General features: G+C 35.6%; 5 protein-coding genes across 5 annotated transcripts; 2 read left to right on the top strand and 3 right to left on the bottom strand.

Moving 5' to 3' along the window:
- Positions 1-8,640: 8,640 nt before the first annotated feature.
- On the top strand, positions 8,641-9,072 carry K444DRAFT_479219 (uncharacterized protein; the record flags this gene model as incomplete). Its single annotated transcript, XM_024872968.1, has 1 exon — positions 8,641-9,072. A coding segment is annotated over one exon (432 nt), but the record flags the coding sequence as incomplete, so codon positions are not given.
- A 2,165-nt stretch (positions 9,073-11,237) lies between these two features.
- On the top strand, positions 11,238-12,664 carry K444DRAFT_625932 (FAD/NAD(P)-binding domain-containing protein; the record flags this gene model as incomplete). Its single annotated transcript, XM_024882587.1, has 4 exons — positions 11,238-11,276; positions 11,333-11,902; positions 11,954-12,547; positions 12,596-12,664. The coding sequence occupies 4 exons, from the start codon at positions 11,238-11,240 to the stop codon at positions 12,662-12,664; spliced, it is 1,272 nt and encodes a 423-aa protein (XP_024741383.1).
- Positions 12,665-12,882: 218 nt separating this feature from the next.
- Positions 12,883-14,489, bottom strand: K444DRAFT_520951 (putative cytochrome P450 alkane hydroxylase; the record flags this gene model as incomplete). Its single annotated transcript, XM_024874085.1, has 3 exons — positions 12,883-13,301; positions 13,357-14,026; positions 14,076-14,489. The coding sequence occupies 3 exons, from the start codon at positions 14,487-14,489 to the stop codon at positions 12,883-12,885; spliced, it is 1,503 nt and encodes a 500-aa protein (XP_024741382.1).
- A 1,765-nt stretch (positions 14,490-16,254) lies between these two features.
- K444DRAFT_609028 (peptidase S66, LD-carboxypeptidase A) lies at positions 16,255-17,653 on the bottom strand. Its single transcript, XM_024879498.1, has one exon. The coding sequence runs from the start codon at positions 17,437-17,439 to the stop codon at positions 16,354-16,356; it is 1,086 nt and encodes a 361-aa protein (XP_024741381.1). The 5' UTR covers positions 17,440-17,653; the 3' UTR covers positions 16,255-16,353.
- A 1,577-nt stretch (positions 17,654-19,230) lies between these two features.
- K444DRAFT_650778 (S-adenosyl-L-methionine-dependent methyltransferase) lies at positions 19,231-20,741 on the bottom strand (the record flags this gene model as incomplete). Its single annotated transcript, XM_024885659.1, has 8 exons — positions 19,231-19,273; positions 19,369-19,538; positions 19,642-19,894; positions 20,014-20,151; positions 20,201-20,238; positions 20,288-20,310; positions 20,361-20,525; positions 20,645-20,741. The coding sequence occupies 8 exons, from the start codon at positions 20,739-20,741 to the stop codon at positions 19,231-19,233; spliced, it is 927 nt and encodes a 308-aa protein (XP_024741380.1).
- Between the last annotated feature and the right edge of the window lie 2,391 nt (positions 20,742-23,132).

Below are 23,132 nucleotides of genomic sequence, written 5' to 3'. Positions count from 1 at the left end.
GTAGTTCGTAAATATTAGTAGTACTAGGGTTATTTCGGGTATTTAAAATATTCGTAATTTAATATCTAGCTTAAAGCTTCTGAATTTCTACTATTGCCTTCTTAAGTACTACTAATTACTATAATATAGTAAGTAATAGGATATTATATTTGGTTATTCGAGGTAAAGCGCTATAAACCAAAAGAATTAGAATAATGCCATTAGGTTCTATAAAGTTATTAATAGCCTTAAAAGCTATTTGAAGTATAGTATTCTTATTAATTCTATTAACTTTAGTTATAATAATAAGATAGGTATATTAAATCGGGCTATAGTAGTATTCTATAATTCTAATAAAGTTATAAGCTTTTATAGGAATAATCTTAACCTTAGTTTCTATAGTATTTGCAAGCTAAGTAAACTCCTTACTAGTAAACTGCTTTCCGGTATTTACTATAATCTAATCGGGAGAGCCTAAATAGTTATTAATTTAGTATTATTTAAATATATTCCAGATATATATTATACTAATATTCTAGAGCTATTAGCTAGCTTAATATCGAGTGCCTTTATTAATAATATAGAGTATAGGCTTACTAGAAATATAGAAAATATTAATAATAATAAAGTAATTAAAACTAATATTATCTCTTAGGTTAAACTTGAATTATTCGGGTAATTAGCTATATTTCTGGTATTACTTATAGTACTTTATAAGGTACTTAAGGGCTTTTATATTAATATTATAGCCTGCTTATTCTAGTATATTTCGGAGCTTACTAATAAATAAATAACTAAAATAATAATATAAATATTATAATTCGACTTCTATAAAAAAGCAGGGATTACAAGTAAAGAATTCGGAAATAAAGCCTTATAATATAGTATTTTAAAGTAGGAAAAAGTATTCGAAATATTATATTATAGGTATGTATTTTCTAGTAAAAGTAATAAAATAATTAGTAAGATTATTAAAGTAGATCCCTAGCTTATCTATATTAGCTAAGCTAAGTAAAAATAAAGTTTTTAAAGATATAATATGGAATTATACTTGCCTAATTAGTATACTTACTATTATAAATCTAATAAAAGATATAGATCTAATACTAAACTAGATATTAACTTGACCTTTAGTAATTTTATTAAGTTTAATACTATTATTAGTTTACTAGAAAGCTTGGAATTAGTTAGAACTAGTAATTAAGTATCTAGAGGCTCTAGTATTAATTATGACTTTATAAAAGCAGTAAGTATTATATTTTAATATATTATTAATTATAAAAGTCTAGGCGTCTTTTATTAAGGATTTAATAAGCTTTAAGGCATGATTTTCGCCTATTATCTAGTATATAAGGAAAAGGGAAGTAAGGTTATTTATAAGAGTATTAGCTATAGTTATTAGTAAAATAGAAGTAGCAGGAGTAGCTAAAAAGCTCTTAACTAAAGTAAAATAGGAATCTGGATAGTATTTCTCTTCTTTATTTATTTTTGCTAATAAAGCCTTAAAAGGATTATTTACTAGTTCGTTCTTATTATTCTTATTATTCTCTTTGCCTTTAGCTTTAGTAATATACTATATATAAGTACTACTAAAGCATTTATTAAAGTTATAGGTATTTCGGGATCTGAACTAATAAATATTTCTATTCCTAAATCAAGCTTTCTTAGCTTCTTATTTCTCTAATATATGCTTCTATAAGTAGTATTCGAGATATAATTATATATAATTATAGGGCTTGAAATAGTTATTTCGGGTTCCGAAGTTATAACTAGGTCTGTATTAATAATTTCCGGAGGGATAATAGCTTAGAGGGTTTTAAGAGTAGTATTATTAATTAGTAAAGAAGATTTCGGGATTAGCTCGTTATTTGTTCTTATATATAGTAATAGATAACTAGAGCTTATTAATAAGCTAACCGAGATTTGTAGAAAAGTCTAAGATTATATATCTATATACCTGAAAGCCTTAGTAAGAGGTAATAATTTTATTATAAAGAAATTTAGTATTTTATAAGTTAGGTATAAGACTATATTATAGTTAATATAGTTTATTAATTAGTAGTTAAATAGTCTCAAATATTATTTTTTTCCGGAAATTTAGCTATTATAGAAGCTAATATAATAGTATTCTACTTATCTAAATTTTAATATTCGAATTCAGGGCCTTTAAAAAAGCTATAGATATTAATATAAACCTCTTTATATGTGTATTAAGAGAGCTAGTTACTATAGAAATAGTCTTGAGCTAGTTCCTTTAGTATAATAGGAAAAGCTTATATTAGTACCTTTTATAAAAGCTTTATATATTAGTAGATATTAAGGAAAATAGTAAGTTTATAGTTAAAATTACTATTAGATCTATTATACTTTTACTTTTTAGTATAAATCTTAGTAACTTCCCTAATAAGTCTTATAATTAAAGAGAATTAGGGGTTATTTGGATATGGTTACGGTAATAGTAATAGGACTAGTAAAAGTATACTATTTACTCCTAAAGTTTCCGTACTAGTACTTAAATCTAGTAAAGATATAGGATATAGTAATAAAAGAAGTAGTAAAAAAGGTAATAGTATAGAAATATTAAAGATAATAGATTCTAGGTACTTGTTCTTTATAAAAGTAATAAAGCCTAATAGGATTAGTCTCTTAATAAGGTCTAGTCTAGCTACTAATATATCTTTATTTAATTATATATACTATATATCCTCTTTTATAATAGTATATAAGGTATTTATAATAGTATTAGTACTACTATTCTATTATATAAATATATTATTATACTAAAGAATCTTATATAAATATAGTATTTCCGGGAGTTCAAATTTATTAAAGTTCCCTTAATAAATAAAATTCTTGAAGTTATATCTAAATAGATCCTAAAAATTATTATTAATTATTTTATAAAGAATATATTAAAATAGCTTAGTATTTAAGAACTTAGTTATCTTATCTATTCTAATAAAGTTTAGGTTAATTTCATATCTCTATTTTCTTACTAATTCCTTATAATTATTATTATATATAGAGTAATTAGATTAGATAAATCTAATAAAGAAATCGTTTATTATAATATATTTCGCTATTATATATTCCGTAAGCTTATATCTAGTTCGAGGTATAGTAGTTTATAAGAAGAATAGATTTGTAAAGAAAAAGGTAGTTTATAGGATAGGTGGTTTATAGAAGATATTATATTCGAAATAAAAATTTTATTTATAATGAGAAATTTAGGAAGTGAAATTTAAGAAGTAAAATATTAAGATTTCGGAAGAACTTGATAGTTCTGAAGCTTAAGAACCCTAGGAATTCAAAAGAAGGTGGTTTTTGAGAGGGTTTTATAGGAGTTAAATAGGAATAAAGTAAGATAGCCAAAATAGCTAACCGTTTTAATACTTAGCAAGATTAAGTACCCTTTCTACCTATATAACTCAATTATAGGTAATAGAACTAATAGATATTTTTCTCTTTAATATAGTATAATTAGACCTTAGTAAGATTAAGTATTTTTCCTGCCTATATAACCGAATTACAGGTAATAAAATTAATAGTTATCTTTTCTTTAACTAGAATAATGGCTTTGCCCCTAAATAACCGAATCTTAGGCAAGTATAGCTTAATTCTTCCTAATCTATATATATAAATAGATCTTGTTCTAATCTAAATATAAACTAATTAGTATTAGTTTACCAGAAATATATAATATTATTATATAGTTATAAAATACTAATTATATAAGGTTAGTAAAGTTATTATTTAGAAGTAAGGATTATAATATTATAGTATTAATATGTGATTCCTAAATCTACTAAGCCTAAAGGAGTCTAGTCTACTAGTCAAGTTACTAATAGGATACGAGGTTATATAACTATATCCCGTATCCTATATCCTATTACTTATATCCTATTACCCATATCTCATTACCTATAACCCGTATCCCGTATCCCGTAACTATATACGTGACTCCCAAAGAAATAGCTATACTAATAAATATTAATAAGAATTAAATTAGAAAAATTAATTTATAACTTATAGCTTATAATAATTCTTTATAAAATCAGCTTATTTAATTCAAAATTTGGCTTTAAAAATCAAATATATATTAAAGACTTTTTAGAAAAGTATATCTTTATTAAAGATATAATTTCTTTAAAAAAAGATTTTCTTTTAAAAGCTTTACTAATAGCCTTTATTATAATTACTTTTATAAAAGTATTATTAGAAGCTCTTTTTAAATATAATAACTTATAACTAGTAAATAAAATCTTATAATATAGTTATATATTATTAAAGCTAAAGAAGCTATATATAATAGCTTAAACTAAAAGTAATATTTAAATATTATATTATAAAAAATAAAATAATTACTAAATTACTTTTATAAACTACTTTAATTTATAAAATATATAAAGGTTTATTAATTATTTAAAAAGTAATATTACTAGTTATTTATAAGCAAAAATATTAATTAATATTATACTAATTATTATATTTATAGAAAATTATATATATTAAAAAATAAAATGCCTAATTTACTTGATTTCTTTCTAGTTCCTAATTGCTTTTAATAATATATTATTATAGATTTTAAGAATTATTTAAAAGATAAAGCAAATTATAATATAATAAGTATATTTATATAAAATATAATTATAACTAAATAACTAATATTTTTATTTTATATAATATATTAAATAAGTATTTTAGAAATAATTGTATTAAATTAGAAACTTTAATTTATATTTAATTCTTAATCTTAATTTTATATAAGAATTAATATTAAACTTAAACTTTTAATAATTAATTATTTCTAAATAAATAAAGATTATTAATTAATGCTTTAATTAGAAATTATATTTATATATTAATTATTATTAAAATAACTAAAATAAATAAATAATTATAATTAATTACTAATAAGCTTTTCTTTAATATAAAACTATTAGTTGGTTTTTATTTATAATTAAAAAGAATTATAAATCTTATTTTTCTTTAAACTAGAACTTTTTTATTAAAGTTATTTTATTTTATAAAAAAAAACTAAATAAAACTAAAACTAAAATATTAATAAATTAATTATATAAATTCTAGTAACTTGCCTAAGGTTATATAAAAAAGATATAAGAATAATATATAATTTGAGTTAATAAATATTATTATTTAATTAATTTCAAAGTTAAAAATAAAATATAAGTTATTATAAAATATTAGAAATCTAATTATTTGAGCCAGAAGCTAAGAAATTAAATAGAGGATTTATTCGATATTTTAAAAAAATATGGCTATTTATTTCTTTTAAAGCTATTAGAAATTATAAAAATATATTTAGTTTTTTATATAAAAAAGTTATAAAAAGTTTTTCTAGAACTCTTTACTAAATTAAATAAATCCGGAATTACTTTTAATAATATTAGAAAATAATAAATAAAAATATAATATTAAATAGATTATAATAATTAAGCTAATAAGAAATAAGCTAAAATATAAAATCTAATAAATTAGCTAAAATAAAAATCCAGAATAATATTTAGCTTTAATATTATATAATTACTTCCTGGCTTTATAATACTTTTATAATAGTAATATTAATATATTAGATTTACTAAAACTTCCTTAAAATATATTAAGTATTAATAAAAGAAGTATAACTATATATAAGCCTTATCTCACTTTATTATATTTCAAAAAGCTTATATATAATTATTTTTCTTTTATTTAATACTAGATATATTTTATTAAATAAAAAAATAATATTAATTAAATTATATAAAAAATAATACTTGCCCGGAATTATATAAAAATAATAATAAATTCTTTTAGATTATATATTAAAGGCAAGAGTTTTTAATATAAAATATTTATATATAAAATATTAGAAACTCGAAAAAAAATAATAAGAAAATAAAATGAATTACTAGCTTTTATAAAGCTCGGGAATAAACTTATTTGGAAAAAAAAGAAGTAATATTATAATTTAGTCTTTTATTTAGTTAGCTAATATAATTACTTAATTAGTATTACTTAATTAGTATTATTTAATTAGTATTACTTAATTAGTATTACTTATTATAATGGCTAGTATTATATAATTAATATAAATATGGCTTTAGCCAAAGGAATTAGTTTTAGTTAAGGTTTCAAGCCATAGTTCAAATCAAGCTCGCTTCCAAAGTTCGGCATTTTAGTAGTCTTAGCTATACCTACTTATTTACTATTATATCTTACTCCTTCTTTCCTTAGCTTTAAATTCTCAAGATATTAGAATTATTAATCTTTATACCTTGTTTTATTACTTTATTCTTGCTATTATATTATTTAAAGCTCCTTATATTCTCAGTAGCGAATATTAGTATTATAAAGCCTATAACCTTCTATTTATTTATTATTGTTCTATCTGTCTAATTAGTGAAATATAGCTCTCAATACCCTCTGTCTGTCTGGCTTGGTAAAGTACCATACTATTCCCAAGTACCTATTCTGTCTGTCCGGCCTATTAGAGAATACCCCCATTTTTAAGATCTTTTTTAGTACTAACTTTACCGATATTCTCTTAAGAGTGGATACCTTCCAAACGCAAGTCTAGCGCAAATTCGATGGCCTATACTCGGAAATCGCTACTCTATAGGTAGCTCTTGCGAAAACCCAAGCTTCTCGGCCCTATCCAAAGCTCCCTGATCCTGAGAAGTTTACTGGGAGCACATACAAATTCGATACTTGGTTATCTTCTATTAAAGCAAAGCTTGCTATGGATAGTATAGCAATTAGAGATACTACGGCTCAATTTTACTATGTTTACCTGAACCTTGATTTGTTCGTTTAGTCCATGGTTTTGCCATAGCTCTCTTATGCGAAGCATACTCAATTGTGGGACCACTAAATAATCCTGGATTAGCTTTCGCGGATATATAATAATCCAAATAAATAATCGGAGGCTAAGGACAAACTGCATGCGCTCTGCCAAGGCAATGATTCCCTTCCTGCTTATATAGCCAAGTTTGAACGTACCCTATATGAACCGAATAGCCAAAGCTAGCCAGATATTAATAAAATATCTAGCTTTCGCAATTCGCTCTTGTTTGGCCTAGTAGCTTGTTCTACACAGGATTTACGCTAATTTCCTATATATAGTTCAGTAGCTCTCGTTAAAAACAGCCGCTCTACCGTACCAGACTGCTCCCAGAATTGCTAGCGATCCCATGGACATTAGCGAATTAATAATTAGTGCCCTTATATTCGCACTGGTCCGTTAAGACTATCGGAAATCTGGCCAGTGCTTTAGGTACGGTTCCCACGGCCACCAGGTAAAGAACTATATCTGGCCACCTAAAAGCACTTCCTCTGGTTCTGGCAAGCGGGTTACTATTGCCGTAATTGACGACGATAATTCTGGTAGCGATTCTGGCGAATCTGGAGGAGGGCCAGCCTTGGATACGGCTTTAAATCGTGTATCCGTTCCGCTGCCGCCAGGGACGAATTTTCGGGGCCGGAATAACTATTATTCCGGAGGAACACCAAAACCACGATTTGATATTTACATGTAAACAAACCACCTAATTGATTAATTACACCACAACCACGATGCCAAACGACACTATTTTTGATTCCACCGATAAAGGGACCCTTCGGCCTAATGAGGATCCACTGCGGAAGCAGGGGAGTGCTTTTAAGCCGATGCAATTACCCCAATTCGGCTGGGAAATCACCCTATCTGAAGACGTCTCTCCAGATGATCCTATTACTTTGTTTACTATATACTATACTTACGAAATCCTTGATTTAATAGTCGAGAAGACAAATAATTATATGCGAAAACCTCAAGACGAATCCTCCCCTTACGTACGAGCAAATAATTAGTATCCAACATGCCGTAGAGAGATTTATATCTACTTTGCGATTCGGATATATATGACCTTGTACGTAGACAGTAAGATTACAGACTACTGGGCAATAAAAGATATAACACCAGAGCACCCGATTACGAAGTATTTGGGTAGAAATCGGTTTCAGGAACTCCATATGCGTATGCGATTCCATGGAAATCAGGAACAAGGCCCATATGAGAAGGTAGCCTCCATTTTCCTGTTCCTTTTACCTGAAACTAGCTAATAAACTACCGAGTAGGTCGAAGCCTTAAGTACACACATTCAAGCGGTTAATTTGAGGGTTTGGAAGCCTGGACGGGACTTGGCAGTTGACGATATAATTATATGATTTGAAGGTCGATCAAAAGAGATAACTACTGTTCCAAACAAGCCCACACCTACAGGATATAAGGTCTGGGGAGCAGCTCAGAGGGGGTTCTTACTTGTATGGAACTGGCATATTCCTGGTCAAAAAAATGGCCCTGTGGGAGTACGTACTCCTAGGGAGCTTGGTGGGACAATTAAGGCTGGAAATGGTGGAAACAAGATACAAGCAGTAGTCCTGCACCTGATTAAAAGATTACCTAAGCCTCCTAAGGGCTCTGGCTATCACGTATACCTTGATAATCTCTTTGTTTCTACTCGTTTTATCTAATATACTCGCTCTCAAGGAGTTGCGATTACTGGGACTTGTAGGACAACTGGTAGGGTTATTCAGGAGCTTCTTGACCTTCAGAAATCGGATAAAAAGGATATAATCCCCTGGGGAGAGACCTATTCTAGGTATATATCTAATAGAGAAGTATATCATATTAGATGGAAAGATCAGGCCTTTGTTTTAATAATGTCTTCCTTTATATCAGGTGACGAGCGTATTTTACGGCTAAGGAAGAGGCCTAAGGAGACTTCTTCTAAAGCAAAGACTGTACGAATACCCTTTGGTAATCAGGCTACAAAGATACTCTCAATTCCTGTAATTGCGGATAGATATAACTATTATATGGGAGCAGTTGACGAGTTTGATCACCTGACTACCCAGAACGCTGGTTTACGGCACGTAGAGCGAGGAGGGCACCAAGCACTAGAGCACTGGCTACTTCGTACGGTTCTAGTCAATTGCTATTTACTAGCTTTATATAGCGATGTCCCTGAGCCTAGGGAAATAAGCTTCAGAAGCCAGCAGGATTTCAGGAGACAGCTAGTTAGTACTCTACTAGCTAAAGCCCAGGACAGTGAGATCTGCCCAAAGAGAAGAATATTACAGATTAGCCAGGGAGCTAGTGAGGTGCCTGTGGGAAAGCACGAGCAGATAAAGCTTAGTAAAATTGGGAAGTGTGTGTACTATAAGGGACTGAGATATGGAGACCGGCCACAAAAACGAATCGCACTAGCTCAAATTGCGGCCAATCAGGGGCGAGAGAGCTATAGGAGAGATAGCTTCTATGGGTGCAAGCAATGCGATGTTCGCCTATATAAAAATCGTGGTTGTTTTGATGTATTTCATAGAGAGAGGTAGAATTAAAGTAATTGAGGGGGAAATCCAGCCCTCTGATTGGCCAGAATTAAGCGAAAACAAGTGTGCACGGACCAATTCGTCCCTGGCGGCAGCGGAACGGATAGAGGGCTGATTTTGCGGCTAGCGATTGGAAATAGGGTCCTTTCCCTTTATCCTACTAATTTTACTATACTCGCTTTAGCTTTCCCTTTATTTTCCTGTACTCTCTTGGATTCTGGCACTCGGGTCGAGCTTTTTGGAGGGGGGGAATAATATGACGGCTAGTATTATATGGTTAATATAGATATGGTTTTAGCTAAGGTTCCAAGCTATGGTTCAAACCAAGCTCGCTTCCAAAGCTCGGCGTTTTAGCGGTCTTGGCCATACCTACTTATCCACTGCCACACCTCACTCTTTCTCTCCTTAGCTTTAAATTCTCAAGACATTGGAATTATTAATCTTTGTGCCTTATTCCATTATTTTATTCCTGCCGTTATAATCACATTTATTGCCTTTAATTATTTTTAAGTTATATAATTATATATATAATATATTTATATTATTAAGGAAATATACTTGAAATATATATAAAGATATTTAGAATACTAATCTCCTTATAAGCTAATATATTATAAAGAACATATTTATATTCTTGTAATTTTTTATATTTTAGTTTTCTTTTCTTTAGCTTTAAATCGTTTTTTATAAAAGATCTTTTATTTTGCTTTTTAAGCCCTAAATACTATTATTATAATATTTAATACTAGTATATTAATACTTTAAAATAAATATAAATCTTTTTATAACTTATTTTTAAAAAATAATAAATAATATAATAAATCTTTAAAAGAATAAAAAAGAATTATGGTTTTAAAATTAAGTTAAAATATTTTACTTTATTTCAAGTTAGTATTCGAATATAATAAGTAATAAAAAAGAATAATTATTTATTTTAATATATTTAAATATATAATTAAAAAAATTGAAAAGTAATCTTGCTTATATTAAAATATATATTAAAAAAGGCGCGTGCTTTTATTATTAAAATTTAGCTTGTTTTAAAAATATATAAAGAATAAATAAATATTTCGAGTTATTAAAGCTATATAAAAAGAAGCTATATAAAAAGAAGTAATATAATAAAGACTATATATAAATAATAAAAATATATAAAATAATATTCTTATAAGTATTAATTAGAATATTAATTAAAAGTTAGGATATTTAGAGACTTTAAGTTAGTTTTTTAATAGAAATATAAGCTAGTATTTTATAAGACTTATAATATAATTATATATTTCTTAATTTATAATAAAAACATTTCTTAAAATAAAAATTCAATTTAAAGGCATTTATATATTAATTAATTAAATTCTAGCTTTTAGGCTTTATAAGGCTTTTATATCTTATTTAAAAACTTATTTTTTAAATATTTAAACTTTTTTAAGTTTATTTATAAATTATAAAAAATTTATTTTATAATCTTTTAAATTTGAAAAAACTATTACTAATTTATATTTTATAAAAAGCTTATATTTAAATAGTTCTTAATTAGTACTATAAAAGAAAAGAAAGTATTAACTTTTATTAATTCCTTATAAAAAATTATTTTAAAGAGAAAGTTAGATTTTTGGTATTCTTGTCCGAGCGCCTCTACTTTAGGTTAGTAGCCCCTAATCGACACCCCTCGGGGTGTCGTTTTACGTATTCCCTGAACAGTGGGTGAGGGCGATGGTGAGCAAAGCAACGAAGGGTCACGTGCGCGGCGGCTTGGCCCGCATGCAGAGGGAGGTAAGGATTGGCGCGAAATAACAAACATAAAGGAAGTGTGAGTATGAGCCAGGTTTAATTACATCGGGAGAAACACCACCTAGTATTCTGAGGTTTTAGGATACCATCTCAAAATGGGCTCAAAATCTCCACCGAAACCTGCTTTTGAAAAGGTATGCTCCATCTAGATCTCCTTCAGCAGATCAAAAAAGCTGACTCAAAGCACAAGGTCCTCATCGTAGGAGCCGGCCCATCGGGATTACTTCTCGCTCTTCTCTTGTCACAGCAGAACATCCCCTCGGTCGTCCTAGAAGCGTACCCGTATCTGGACACCCGACTCCGAGCAACGCAATATGGCGTTCCCGCAACGCGGGTCTTCCGGCGAGCCGGAATTCTCGACGACATCCGCGCGGCATCCATCGCGACATTTCCCACGATCTGCTGGCGCCGAGTATCGGATGGCCAGAAGCTTACCAGCATTGATATGTCGTGTATTAAGGACCATCCTGACCGCATGACGATCTTGCAACTGGCAGAAATCATTGAGATTATGTATCGGCATTGTATTGAGAAGGGGAAGGGTTTGATAGAAGTTAAATTTGATCATCAGGTTGTTGAAGTTGGCCAGGATGACGGCAAGGCTTGGGCTGATGTTGAAACGGGAGACGGCAAGGAGAAGACGAGATTTAAAGCCGACTATGTGGTGGGCTGTGATGGGGCGACAAGCGCGGTCAGACGATCTTTGTTCGGGCGAGAATGGCCAGGTCAGACATTTGACTATCAGTTCATTGTTCAAAATGTGAGCTTCCCCGTTCGTAGTCCAAATATTCTTTCTGTTGACAAATTGCAGGTCTTCTACGAAGGATTCGAAAAGCATGGATGGGATGGGGGAAATTATATGGTTGATCCCGATCACTGGGGCTTAGTTGCCAAACGTGGCAAGGGAGGCCTTTGGAGGGTCACGTACGGTGATGTGGGTGGCTTGACTGATGAAGAGTATCTCGAGCGTCGAGCCTGGCATTTCGAGAAGATATTTCCTGGTCACCCCAAACCCGGGGAGTACCGAATCGAACAGACGAATATGTATAAGATCCACAATCGCTGTGTTGAGAAAATGCGAGTCGGTCGAATTCTTTTGGCTGCAGATGCGGCACATGTTTGCAATCCGATGGGCGGCTATGGATGCATGACGGCTGCCCTCGACGTTGGTGGTCTGGCAGACTGCTTGATTGGGCTGTATAGAGGTGAGACTGGAGAAGAAATCCTGGATAGATATGCCGACGTAAGAAGGGATATCTTTCTGAGGTATATTGATAAGAGGAGTGTCAAGAATCTCGAGAGGGTGGCTAAAAGCGATCCTATGACGGTTGTGGAAACTGATAAATTCTTTGGGATTTTAAAGGAGTTGGAAGGGGATGATGAAGCAAGGAAGAAGTTCTTGCTGGTACGAGTGCGGGATCAGAACAGTCGAATATTGCTAACAGAATCACAGAAAGCCTCGAGCATTGAGCACGATTTCACGAAGGATTACAAGATCAAAGCGAGTGATACATTGAATTAGTAGTGGAGTACAAGAAAGTAGCTTTGATAGCGTTATATATGTAATAAAAATTTATGGAGAGCCTCTTCTACATATGTTTTATGTTTTGTTTCATGTAACTTCGTGAGTTTTGAACATCATAGGAACCATGGAATTGCTAGACATCTGAGCTAGTCTGCAACATTTAGCAGCGAAGCCTTGGCGCCAGCCGTCAAGGACACAGCCTAAGATTAATATTATCATCGAGCAAATAACGCGACTTGTACACCGTTTCCTGAACTCAAAGTAAGATGCAGGTTTTCTAACCAGGGCGTCGGATCTCTGCTCTCAATCTTCTCGAACTTTTGCAGCAATCTCACAATCGTATAGCCGGCCTCCGTTAAGGCGAATTGCTGTCCGACACAAATTCTTGGTCCTCCATTGAATGGCAGATATTCCCATCCTACACGCAAAATCTCCCAGCGGTCGGGGTTATATTCCTCTGCATCCTCACCATAAAGGTCCTTGCGGCGATGCATTGAGTAGGTTGAATACGCGACAGTTCCACCTTTGGGAATGAAGATTGGTGATTTGCCATCTGGGCCACCACCGACTGGAATCGTGGTGGCTTTATTGGCGAATCGTGAATTGCCTGGAACTGATGGGTACAGGCGGAGTGCTTCAATTGATGTGAGCTGGATTCCAAGCTGAACAGAGTTTGAGCCGAGACTTACATTCATTCAAAACAAACTTCAGATACTTCATGCTCCGTAATGTCTCATAACCCGGCCGCTTTCCTTCTAACCGGTCGACTTCGTTCTGGAGTTTGGCCCAGATATCTGGTCGACGTGCCAGAACAAAGAATGTGTTGCTAAGCAGGCCCGCAGTTGTATCTCTACCTGCAAGCAGGATATTCAATAACTCGCCGCGAATTTGCATGGGATCGTCGGTGGCTAGAGCCAATTCATTCGCAAAGATATACTTCCCCTTCTCTTTCTCGTTACTCGTGGTTTCGCCAGCCCGATGAGCACGTCGATATTCAAGTGCTCTCGCAACGAATTTGTCCACGAAGTTATGTACCCGCTTACAGGCAATATCGAATTCTTTATTTCGATAAAACCAGACGAAGGGTCCAAGTCTCGTTCGTTGCGTAACCTCCTTCTGTGCGTAGTCAAAAGAAAGGCCGAAAAGCTGCTGCTCGGATCCTGGCGGGCTACGTAGAACATCCACGGACTCTCCAAAGAGAAACTCAGTGGCGCTGTCCAGTGTTAGCTGGAAGAACAGAGCTTGAAGATCGATGGTCGAGTAATCGTGAGGGATCTTCTCGATAAAACGCTGGATATGCGTCTCGAATGTATCGAGGTCCGCTACTTGGCTTTTGGTAAAGCTGGGACGTACAAGGGCCTATAGGTAGTGAGTATCCTCTCATTCCTCCTGTGACAACGGCCCTTACACGCGAATGTTCCCAGAGCGCACCATCACTGGTAAATATTCCTTGTCCCAACAATGGTCCCATGGCCCTGAATCTCCGCCCAATCCCGAAGTCCTTGAAGTTGGTGGCAAGAACTGCCTTGACGTTCTCTGGCTCTCTCGTGAACCAGAACTTCCTGCCCATCGAAACGAGGGAAAAGGTGTCGCCCACGTCCTCGAAACGTTGGAATCCATCTGGAAGGATCTGCTTGGCTTTGGACATTGCGACCTGACGTTTGAAGCTATCGTAGCCGATGATGCGCTCGAACTGTGGCTGTTGCCGTGCCTCTTGACAGCCATGCGCTTTGGCAAAGCGATGGTTTTGGACAAATGTGAACAAAAATCTGAGAAAGAGGAGGGCAAAAGCACCCAGAGCCACAAGTATTGGCATCGACATGATGAAAGGGCTAATAATAAAAAACGGTCGTTGCGGCTAGGTCAATGGAGGGCTTGCAGAACTCGGTCTTCTGGCTGCAACCGTGGACAGAGACTGCAGCTAATTCAGACTGCACTGCATTGATATAGAAAAGGAATTGGCTGTAATTCCGGGATGACGAGTTTGTCACAGAAGGAGGGGGGGCAGCCAACCTCGGCGTTGACGCCTCAGCTCGAGTCGTCATGTGGATGGAGTTGCGCCGTGTTGACGCCGTCCGCCGAGACGACGGGGGTGCCGACTGGCCGATATAGGACGAATTGCCACCCTTGTTTAAGGAGCCTATCGGGGCGACTTCAACCCGATCAAATTTCATGGCGTTTGGGGAAAATAGATTCGACCGGGCTGTTCGTTTGCGGTGCCTTTGTTTCATGGGGATTGGATAGCTATGGTTAATAATGGTAGCGATCGCCATTTCCAAAGTTCTGCACTCGCGGGTAGAAGGGTTCACCAGCCAAATGCCCACCCCACTCAACCGCTCAAACCTGAATTTGGCCACGACAGCACTCCAATTTCGAAAAATTAACGTTAGAACCGAACTTTTTGGGGCATTTTCCATATCCTGAGAAGTTTTGAGAATTTTCTAAGCACTTTGAAAAATCCATAAATTTTTGGTGTTCCGACAGGGGTACAAGTGGGTGGTTGAGTGGTTTGGGCGTTTGGCTGGTGAACCCTTCTATTACCATCGCCGTATCATGCAAAAGAAAACTCGGAATTGATAGTCGGTCCCACGACTTCTATGAGCGATAATATGAGGACATATGCAGAGGCAGACAGAGGTAATGGAGGATTACGAGCTGGCGACGGTGGTAGGGGATTCGCATCAGGCAGAGACTGTAACGGAGCCAGCGAAATAAAACGTCGAACGTGATGGTAGTGGTGGCAAAAGCCAGTTTGAGGCATCAATGCCTTAATTCCATTTGAGGGGCCGGTACTCAACTCATAACTCACGTCGCGACATAGAATATAGTATATACTAAAGTTTGTTCCCTAAGGTTCGGGAATTATCGAGGGATAAGGTACGAACATACTTATTATACTAATAATATATTTATTAATAATAACGAAATAGCTCTTATATCTATTAACTATTATTAGATTATTTTATAGTAATGCTATATTAAGAAGAAGTTATACTAAAGTTTAATAGCTTTAAGAAATTTATATAAACCTTAAAATAGTAAAATTATATTTATATAAATATTTAAATTAAAAGAAAAAGCTAAAATAATATTCCCCAGATATTAATTAAGAGCCAAAATATTAACGACTTGTAATTAGTAAATTAAGTTCTTTTAAGATCCAAAGTTAAAAATTTTTAATAATAAGAATAAGGTAATATAATTATATGCGTTTTAACTTATAATAAAAAGATTTCTTATAATGTATTTTTAATTTAAAGAAGTTTATATATTAATTAATTAAGTTCTAGTTTTTAAGCTTCCTAAATTTCTAGGCGTATTTAAAATTACTTTTAAATTAATAAAACTATTTAATCTTTTAATTTAAAGAATTACTATTAATTAATATATTTATATAGCACTTAGTTAGCCCTGTAATAAAATAAAGAATGTATTAAGTTTTATTAATTCCTTATTAAGTAATTTAAATTTAAAGAGAAAGCTATTTTTTTGGTATTCCCGTCCGAGCGCCTCTACTTTGGGTTAGTAAGTTAGTGGCCCCTAATCGACACCCGGGGGATGTCGTTTTAACTTTTTTCCAAACTAGACTGCAGAAAGGCGCTCAGCTGATATCAAAATAGGACGGCCGTATGAGAGGGACTGGAGCCATCAAATCCTAAACCCTCACACAAATTCATCACTCCTCATTACATCACTCCAGGCTCCAAAATCTCCCACAAATTCCGCCCAGAATCCAACCTCATCAACGCCCCTAACGGAACCGTCAACAACGGATCCGTATGCCCAACATCGACGCCTGCCAAAACCGGAAATCCCCTTTCCTCCCCCTTCTTCACACCCTCCAGCGCCATACCAGAACACATATCAAGCACCATCTTCTCATAACGTCTCAACTCCTCTCCAGCATACCCAGTCGGTCTCCCAATCACCAATCCAACAATCTGCTCAAACACACCCAAATTCCCCAAATCCCCCATCAACGACCTCGTCTTTTCCATCGGCAACGGTCCATCCGGTCTCTCCCCTTCGGGATTCTCCAACAGAAGAATCTTCCCCTCCATCTCAGGCCAGCACTTCGTCCCAGCCAATTGCAGCAAACTCGGTAGACAACCACCCGTCATTCTTCCTTCAGATTTCCCTTTCCTCAACCATTTCCAGCCGGTGTTTGATTGTAGGGTGCGAGCTTTCGGGCTTGAAGATTCGTTTCCCCAGTCGCCGAATTCGTCGGTGAAGTGGGAGCTTGTTGGCATATTCCCGACTTTATTCTCAATCCTAGGCATCAAGACATGCAAGAAATGCCGGACTGTAAAATCTAACGGTTTAGGGAATTCTCCGAATTGGGTGATTGCTGCGGGCCCGTAGAACGTTCGCAGACCGGTCATTTTAGCAATCGCTAGATGCAGTAATGTGATATCAGAGTATCCGACGAAGATCTTCGGGTTCTTTCCAATTAATTCCCAATCAATAAACGGCAATAATTCGTTGCATGAGAGCCCGCCTATGGTACACATTATTGCTGTCACTTGAGGATTAGAGAAGGCGGAGTGCAATTCTGCGACTCGGTGCTGGATTTGTTGGTGATGAGAGGCCGCTGATGAGATTGGGGTGTAGATTGTTTTGACGGCGAAGCCTAGGGACTCTAGAGCGGTAGTGGCGCGCAATAATCTAAGAGGAAAGATGTCATTGAGGCGGGAGGAAGGGGAAAGGAGAGCGATTGTATCGCCCGGCTTGAGGGCAGGCGGTAGAATACCTAGATCGTCGTGAGGAGCCATGATGGGTAAGAGTTATAGAACTATAGAATATACAGCGAATCCGGGTGCTTTAAGTTGACTCGCGAAGTTAGTTTCTCTGCTATTGGGATCCAGATCTGAGATCTGTGAGGTATAAGCTGGTAATGGAACGTAGATAGGCCCAGGCCGATGTCACCGACCTTGGCGTGGGAACCTGATTCAATATTTCCCAACTTCGTTGATTTTCCTGTCTTCCTTGATCGAAGGTGGTTAAGAGAAGTGCGAATATATGCATAAGGACGGAGGGTTGAGGGTAGTCAGATTTGACGATATCTTCTGACTCACAAGTCCTGGTGGGACCACATGTCCCTGATCGGACAAATGCATTTAGCCTAACCATTCGTGTAACAACGGGGAGATACGAATTCAAGAATAATTACATGTTCTAAGACGTTTTCAAGCTAGGCTTGTCTGTCCCTTTCTTTTTCTAAAGTATCTACAGTCCCTTACAACAGCATTTATACCCATGAGTCATCAAGAAGAGCTCTTAAAAAGGTAAAGTAGAGCATACCTCGCGTTTGGGTTAAGCGAGAAGCGAGCCTCCCCCTTTTGCACAGCTTCCTAAATCTGTTGTACGGAGTTGAAGGGCTGGCCAAATAATGGTAACTTCACTCATCTTGCTACCCGCGAAGTGTTCAATTTTCATAGTCGAGAATCCAGCCCTCTTTCACACCCAACCATTCCCCAGCAACTGCCTCAAAACCAACCCACTCACAAAATTACCATGTAACCTTTCTTATCCTTCAGTATATCAAGACAAGTCAAGATCTCCCCTTCCGTAGTCTCCTGTACATCCTCAATCATGTCAAACCTAACATAGTACTCTTCCTTCTTTCCGTTTATGCCTTCTTCCCTCATCTCCATTCTCCCACCAGGAATCAAGGGCTGTGTGATTGCGATCTTCATTTCAGTTCCGTCTCCTCTGAGTGTGATCTGTCCTTCTGACACCTCCCCAAATAGATCTGCCCCAGCCACAGTGCACGAAATGCTTATGACGGTGGCATTTCGTGAGTCGCTGAATCACGCACTCGAGTGCGCAGAGTCGTAAAATTCAGATACCAGATCGCTGCACCTGATCTCGAAGCCCACGACCAGCAGATTGCGGCGAGATTCGAGAACTTTTTGAGGCAGCAACGCACCGAAGGAGGTTTATGGAAACAGAAAACCGACGAATTGGAACTGGACCAAATGAAATGCAGTTGGGTGATATGATCTGCGTTTGCGAGGATATAGCGTACCTGTTGTTGGTGAGGAATAGCGAGAGGGAGGATGGGTAGTCTTTGGTTGAGAATGCTGTCTTCGTGGATACATGGAACGGGATGCAAAGAAACTGCTACTTGATGGGGAATCCACACCGCAGGAGTTTAACCTAGCATAGCGCAAACAAATGCATTGGATTGAAGTGATCTAGTCCATCTGGTCCCCGTAAAGAGTTAACCTTACTTCACAAGACCGAGATTTCCACCAGAAACACTCGAAGTCTATCTCAGTGATATGAGACGCCAGGGAAGTTTATTAGGACTTCTCAACCTGTTCGCACCTGCACGTTGGGAGCTCTTCGTACTGGTGAGTGTGTGGGCCACACCATATCACTCTCCGCCGTCTGTCGAACTAAAGATCTGGAGTCACAATCTAGTCCAGATCAAATTTTGGCTGACGCCATAGCCTGGGCTATGCTATGTCTGCCCAATACCAGAGTTCGGTTATTAGTATAGAAACGAATATTATTTACTATTGAATCGGAGCAAATTTCGAGACTATTAATAAAAATTTCTAATCCCCTTTTTCGTTTGGCTTTTGGCCAATTACTACATGACTAAATCCGAAAGCGTTAGCGAAAATAAATAAAATAAATTAAGTGGTGGGGTCGGGGGAGCTGGAAGTGAGAGATCTTGATCTTTAGTTACTTACTACTTGTAGAGCGGATGAATCTTCCTATTCGTCTTTAATTCAGTCCTTACTTTCGCGCAAAGAACCTCAACTTCCTCTTTATTCCACCCTAGAACCTTTGTAAATAATCTCAATGACAGAGCCTCCAAACCCTCAGTAACAATAAGGTAATTCCATGCTCCAATTTCCTTCTGCTCTATTATTAACCAATGCATCCCTGAACTTGACCGCTCGCTCCCTTCACAAGCAACTGGAAAGGGGATGAGAGGTCAGGTAGAGAGGAAATAGACTTACATATTTCTTATCCTTTGGCCAGATGCCCAAAGGCATAAATAGAATCTCCTCCTGAACACTCTCAAACCCAACATCCTCACACCACCTTTTCATTTTCGCGCCAGGCTGATGATCAATATTAATTTTCTCGAGCGCTTCACAGCACAGGGCATTCCATTGATAGGTAGTGTTTTCAGCGGTTAAGGAGCCGTCAGATGATGTGACCATTATGTCATAGTCCTGGCATTCAAACCAGCCGCCTGGTTTAAGGTTTCTGTTTTATACAAAGCGTGATGGTTAGTGTTTGATTAGGTCTGTAATAAAAAGAAGAGGGGCGGGTTGAGAGTAGTTTGGGAATTTAATTTGGCTAGATTTAGCAAGGAGCTAACTTACTTGTAAACTCTGCTCACGAGTCTCGGCCAATTTAAAATGGAACCAGCCATCCAGCGACAATGAATGAAGTCGAATTTCTTGGAGTATGTCCACTCCTCCTCGGCATTGTCCACTTCGAATCTCACATTTGGGGGCACCCTTTTCCTCGTTAGTAAGCGTACGCCATCCTTCTACCCTTAAAACCTACATTGGAGGTTGTGTTGGGCTGAGATCTATACCAATAACCTTCAATCACAGTTAGTCTTTACGTTCTAGGCAGTTCAAGAAAGCATACCTCAGCAGAAGGATATTCGTCCCCTAAAAGCTGTCCATTAGCAAAGCCCCTCCTCTTCTATTCGATAACACACCTATATCAATAGTCCAAATCCCAGTCCCACATCCCACATCCAGAATCCGCTGGGGATTGTCCCCAATAGGAGCGGTATGCAATTTCCCTCCAATTGCTAATCTCGCCATATGATTATGCATATCTAAACGATCATTCTCTGCTTCATCATTGGGAGCAAAGTATTCTTCAATCCGGTAGAATCAGCATCGACTTCCTACTTCTTCCGGCGGCAACAAGGAGAAAAGGGGGGGAAGGGTTATAAGTTTCTTTTCTGGTAGATTGTAGGGAGAAGGGAGAACATACTTCCCTCATTATACGCATGATAGCGTCGTCCATTCTCGTAGATGTGATTCTTAATGTATGAAGAAAGGGACGTTGTGAGGCTTGCCCTGTGTTTCATGAAGTTAGATTGAAGTACGAAATCACAGCAGAGGCTAGATATTTCAGGCAGTACTTGACTAGTTCGTAGCACTTCTGGATATGGAGCGAAGAGATCTTACGTCTCTTCGCCGTATGCGGAATCCACACCATCATCATCTACCTCGAGTGCTACGTCCACAGCTGGTGGCGGATTTGTGCATTCGGCCATCGTTCGTGTTTCCAGTCTAGAGGGTAGGCGTTGATCTGCCCAAATCAAATAGATCTTTCCTCTGTCGCCGATCTCAATACCACACAGAAGATCAAAATCGCCTAAAATTCTCCTAGGAGAGGTAGGAGGAGAAGTAGAAAGAAAAGCTTTCTTTTAACGTTCGGCTACCAGGTCGCTGCTACCCTGATTGCGCGCTCTGATTGAGGGGCAGCATATGCCAGCTTACTTGATTCCCCCACCCATAATAGGAAGTGCTTCCCCCCATGCACAGAAAGGAACAGCCGCTGCACAGTCTCCGTGTAATAACATATAATGATTCGCCGTGTCCCTCGCGTAACGCGGTCCGGCAGGAGTAACTTTCAATGAGGAAACACCCCGCCGGGGAACATGGTGGTTGCAGGTGTTTCGGCCAGTGAAAAGTGCGTTTACTTACTGGGCCTCCCGGAGACCCAATTTCGAGACTCGCTAGATAAATTCCCCCGAGCCGTAACGACCGAAGTTCTTACCGCCTAAGAGCTTATCAGTTAGTTTTACAAGGATTGATTGAGGAGCAAAAGATGAGCGGTGAAGAGCTATGAGTACACCAAGATGAGTGGCCACATGTGATTCCCTACCAGCACAGTGCTGGCGGCTAGGAAAACGAGGACTTCGACCTAGAATTATTGGAACAAAGTTGGCATATCAAGATCGTCCATTTTTAGTAGGGTAAGGAACACCAAAATCTCACGATTTAAAAAATTCCACATTTCAACGTGACCACGTCCAAATATTTTAAATTAAGTTTTAGGCCAAATAGAAGAAGCTCGAGTATTCTTTCTTTGTGTTTTAGAGACTCTAAAATTCTAGAGAGTTTTATTGCAATCTTTCAAAGACGAGGGGACGATTTTTAATGACCTCGCTTAGCGAAATGGACAATTTTCAAACCGTTTGTTGCCTTCGTACTTTAACAGTCAACGAGACTCTGCAAGTTCTACGAATTCTCACTGGTGTTCGATTTGCAGGTTCCATTTCGGTATTCAACAGGCTGACCCTAGCGACGCCATCTACAGCCGGTCCAATATATTAATAATAAAACGGGGTCACTCATAATAATTTTTTAACTGTGGCTCTAATTAATTAATGCTAAGTAATAAGATTATAGAGTAGAATAAGGCAAATAAAGTTTATTAACCCGATTTCTAATACAATTTATAATTGATATATAATACAATTTTCAAGTATATATTCTATTTTTTCTTTATAATATTTAATTATATAAAACGCGAAAATTTTTATTTATTAAGGCCTATATACTTATATATACGAGATAGCTCTCACTTACTTTTATTATTTATATAATTGTAATAGGTATTATAAGGTTAGATAAGCTTTTATAAATACTTTATTTATTATATATAATTTAATTTACTAATCTAAAATTAAATTATGGTTAAATACTTATTTATTATATATTTATTTTTATTTTTCTTATAATATTGAATACCCTCTTATATATTCTATTATTAATAGAAAAATATATAAAGAAAATGAATTAAAGAAAGAAAACTTTGTTAAGAGGTTTTTTCCCTCTTTGTTTTCTTTCGTTTTTATTAATCTTGGGTCGGACCGACTATACATCCTGGCATGGCAACTACTGCCTACCCAGGAACCTCTCATCGCACTCTATCATGCAAATTTAGGTTCTGAGATCCATGAAGCCTTCCAGATTGCGGCATTCCTGTACATCGATATATTTCTCAGGGAGATGCATAGTTTCAACATTGGGGGCTTGCTGCAAAGACTCATCGAAGCATTACAAGGAGATCTTGGTAATCTTTCCGAGATCTCAAGCAGAGGTACGACAATGCACTCTTGCTTCGGATTGTACTCATTGGGGGGTTGGCATTGACAAGCAAAAATAAAATTTTCTTCAGGGACTAGGACACAGGCTCGGCAAAAATACCTGAGGCATCGATACCGGTATCGATAGTATTAGGTATTTTTCAGGTATCGTAAGAATCGATATGTATTAATACCTTATCGATTCTTACCCCTAAAAATTATCTCTTTATTTTATTATTTTATTTATATAAGAATATATTCATATATAATTCCTTTTATTTCTAGTCTTTCTATTAAAAAATTTATTTACTATTATTAATAAAATTTAATAATATCTTAAATTTAAAATACCTCTCGTATTCGGAGAATTAAGCCCCGTAT

This window comes from Hyaloscypha bicolor (genome assembly GCF_002865645.1).
Source record: "Hyaloscypha bicolor E unplaced genomic scaffold K444scaffold_24, whole genome shotgun sequence".
NCBI lineage: Eukaryota > Fungi > Ascomycota > Leotiomycetes > Helotiales > Hyaloscyphaceae > Hyaloscypha > Hyaloscypha bicolor.
Note: the sequence above shows the minus strand (reverse complement) of the source record. Positions and strands in the feature narration are given on the sequence as shown.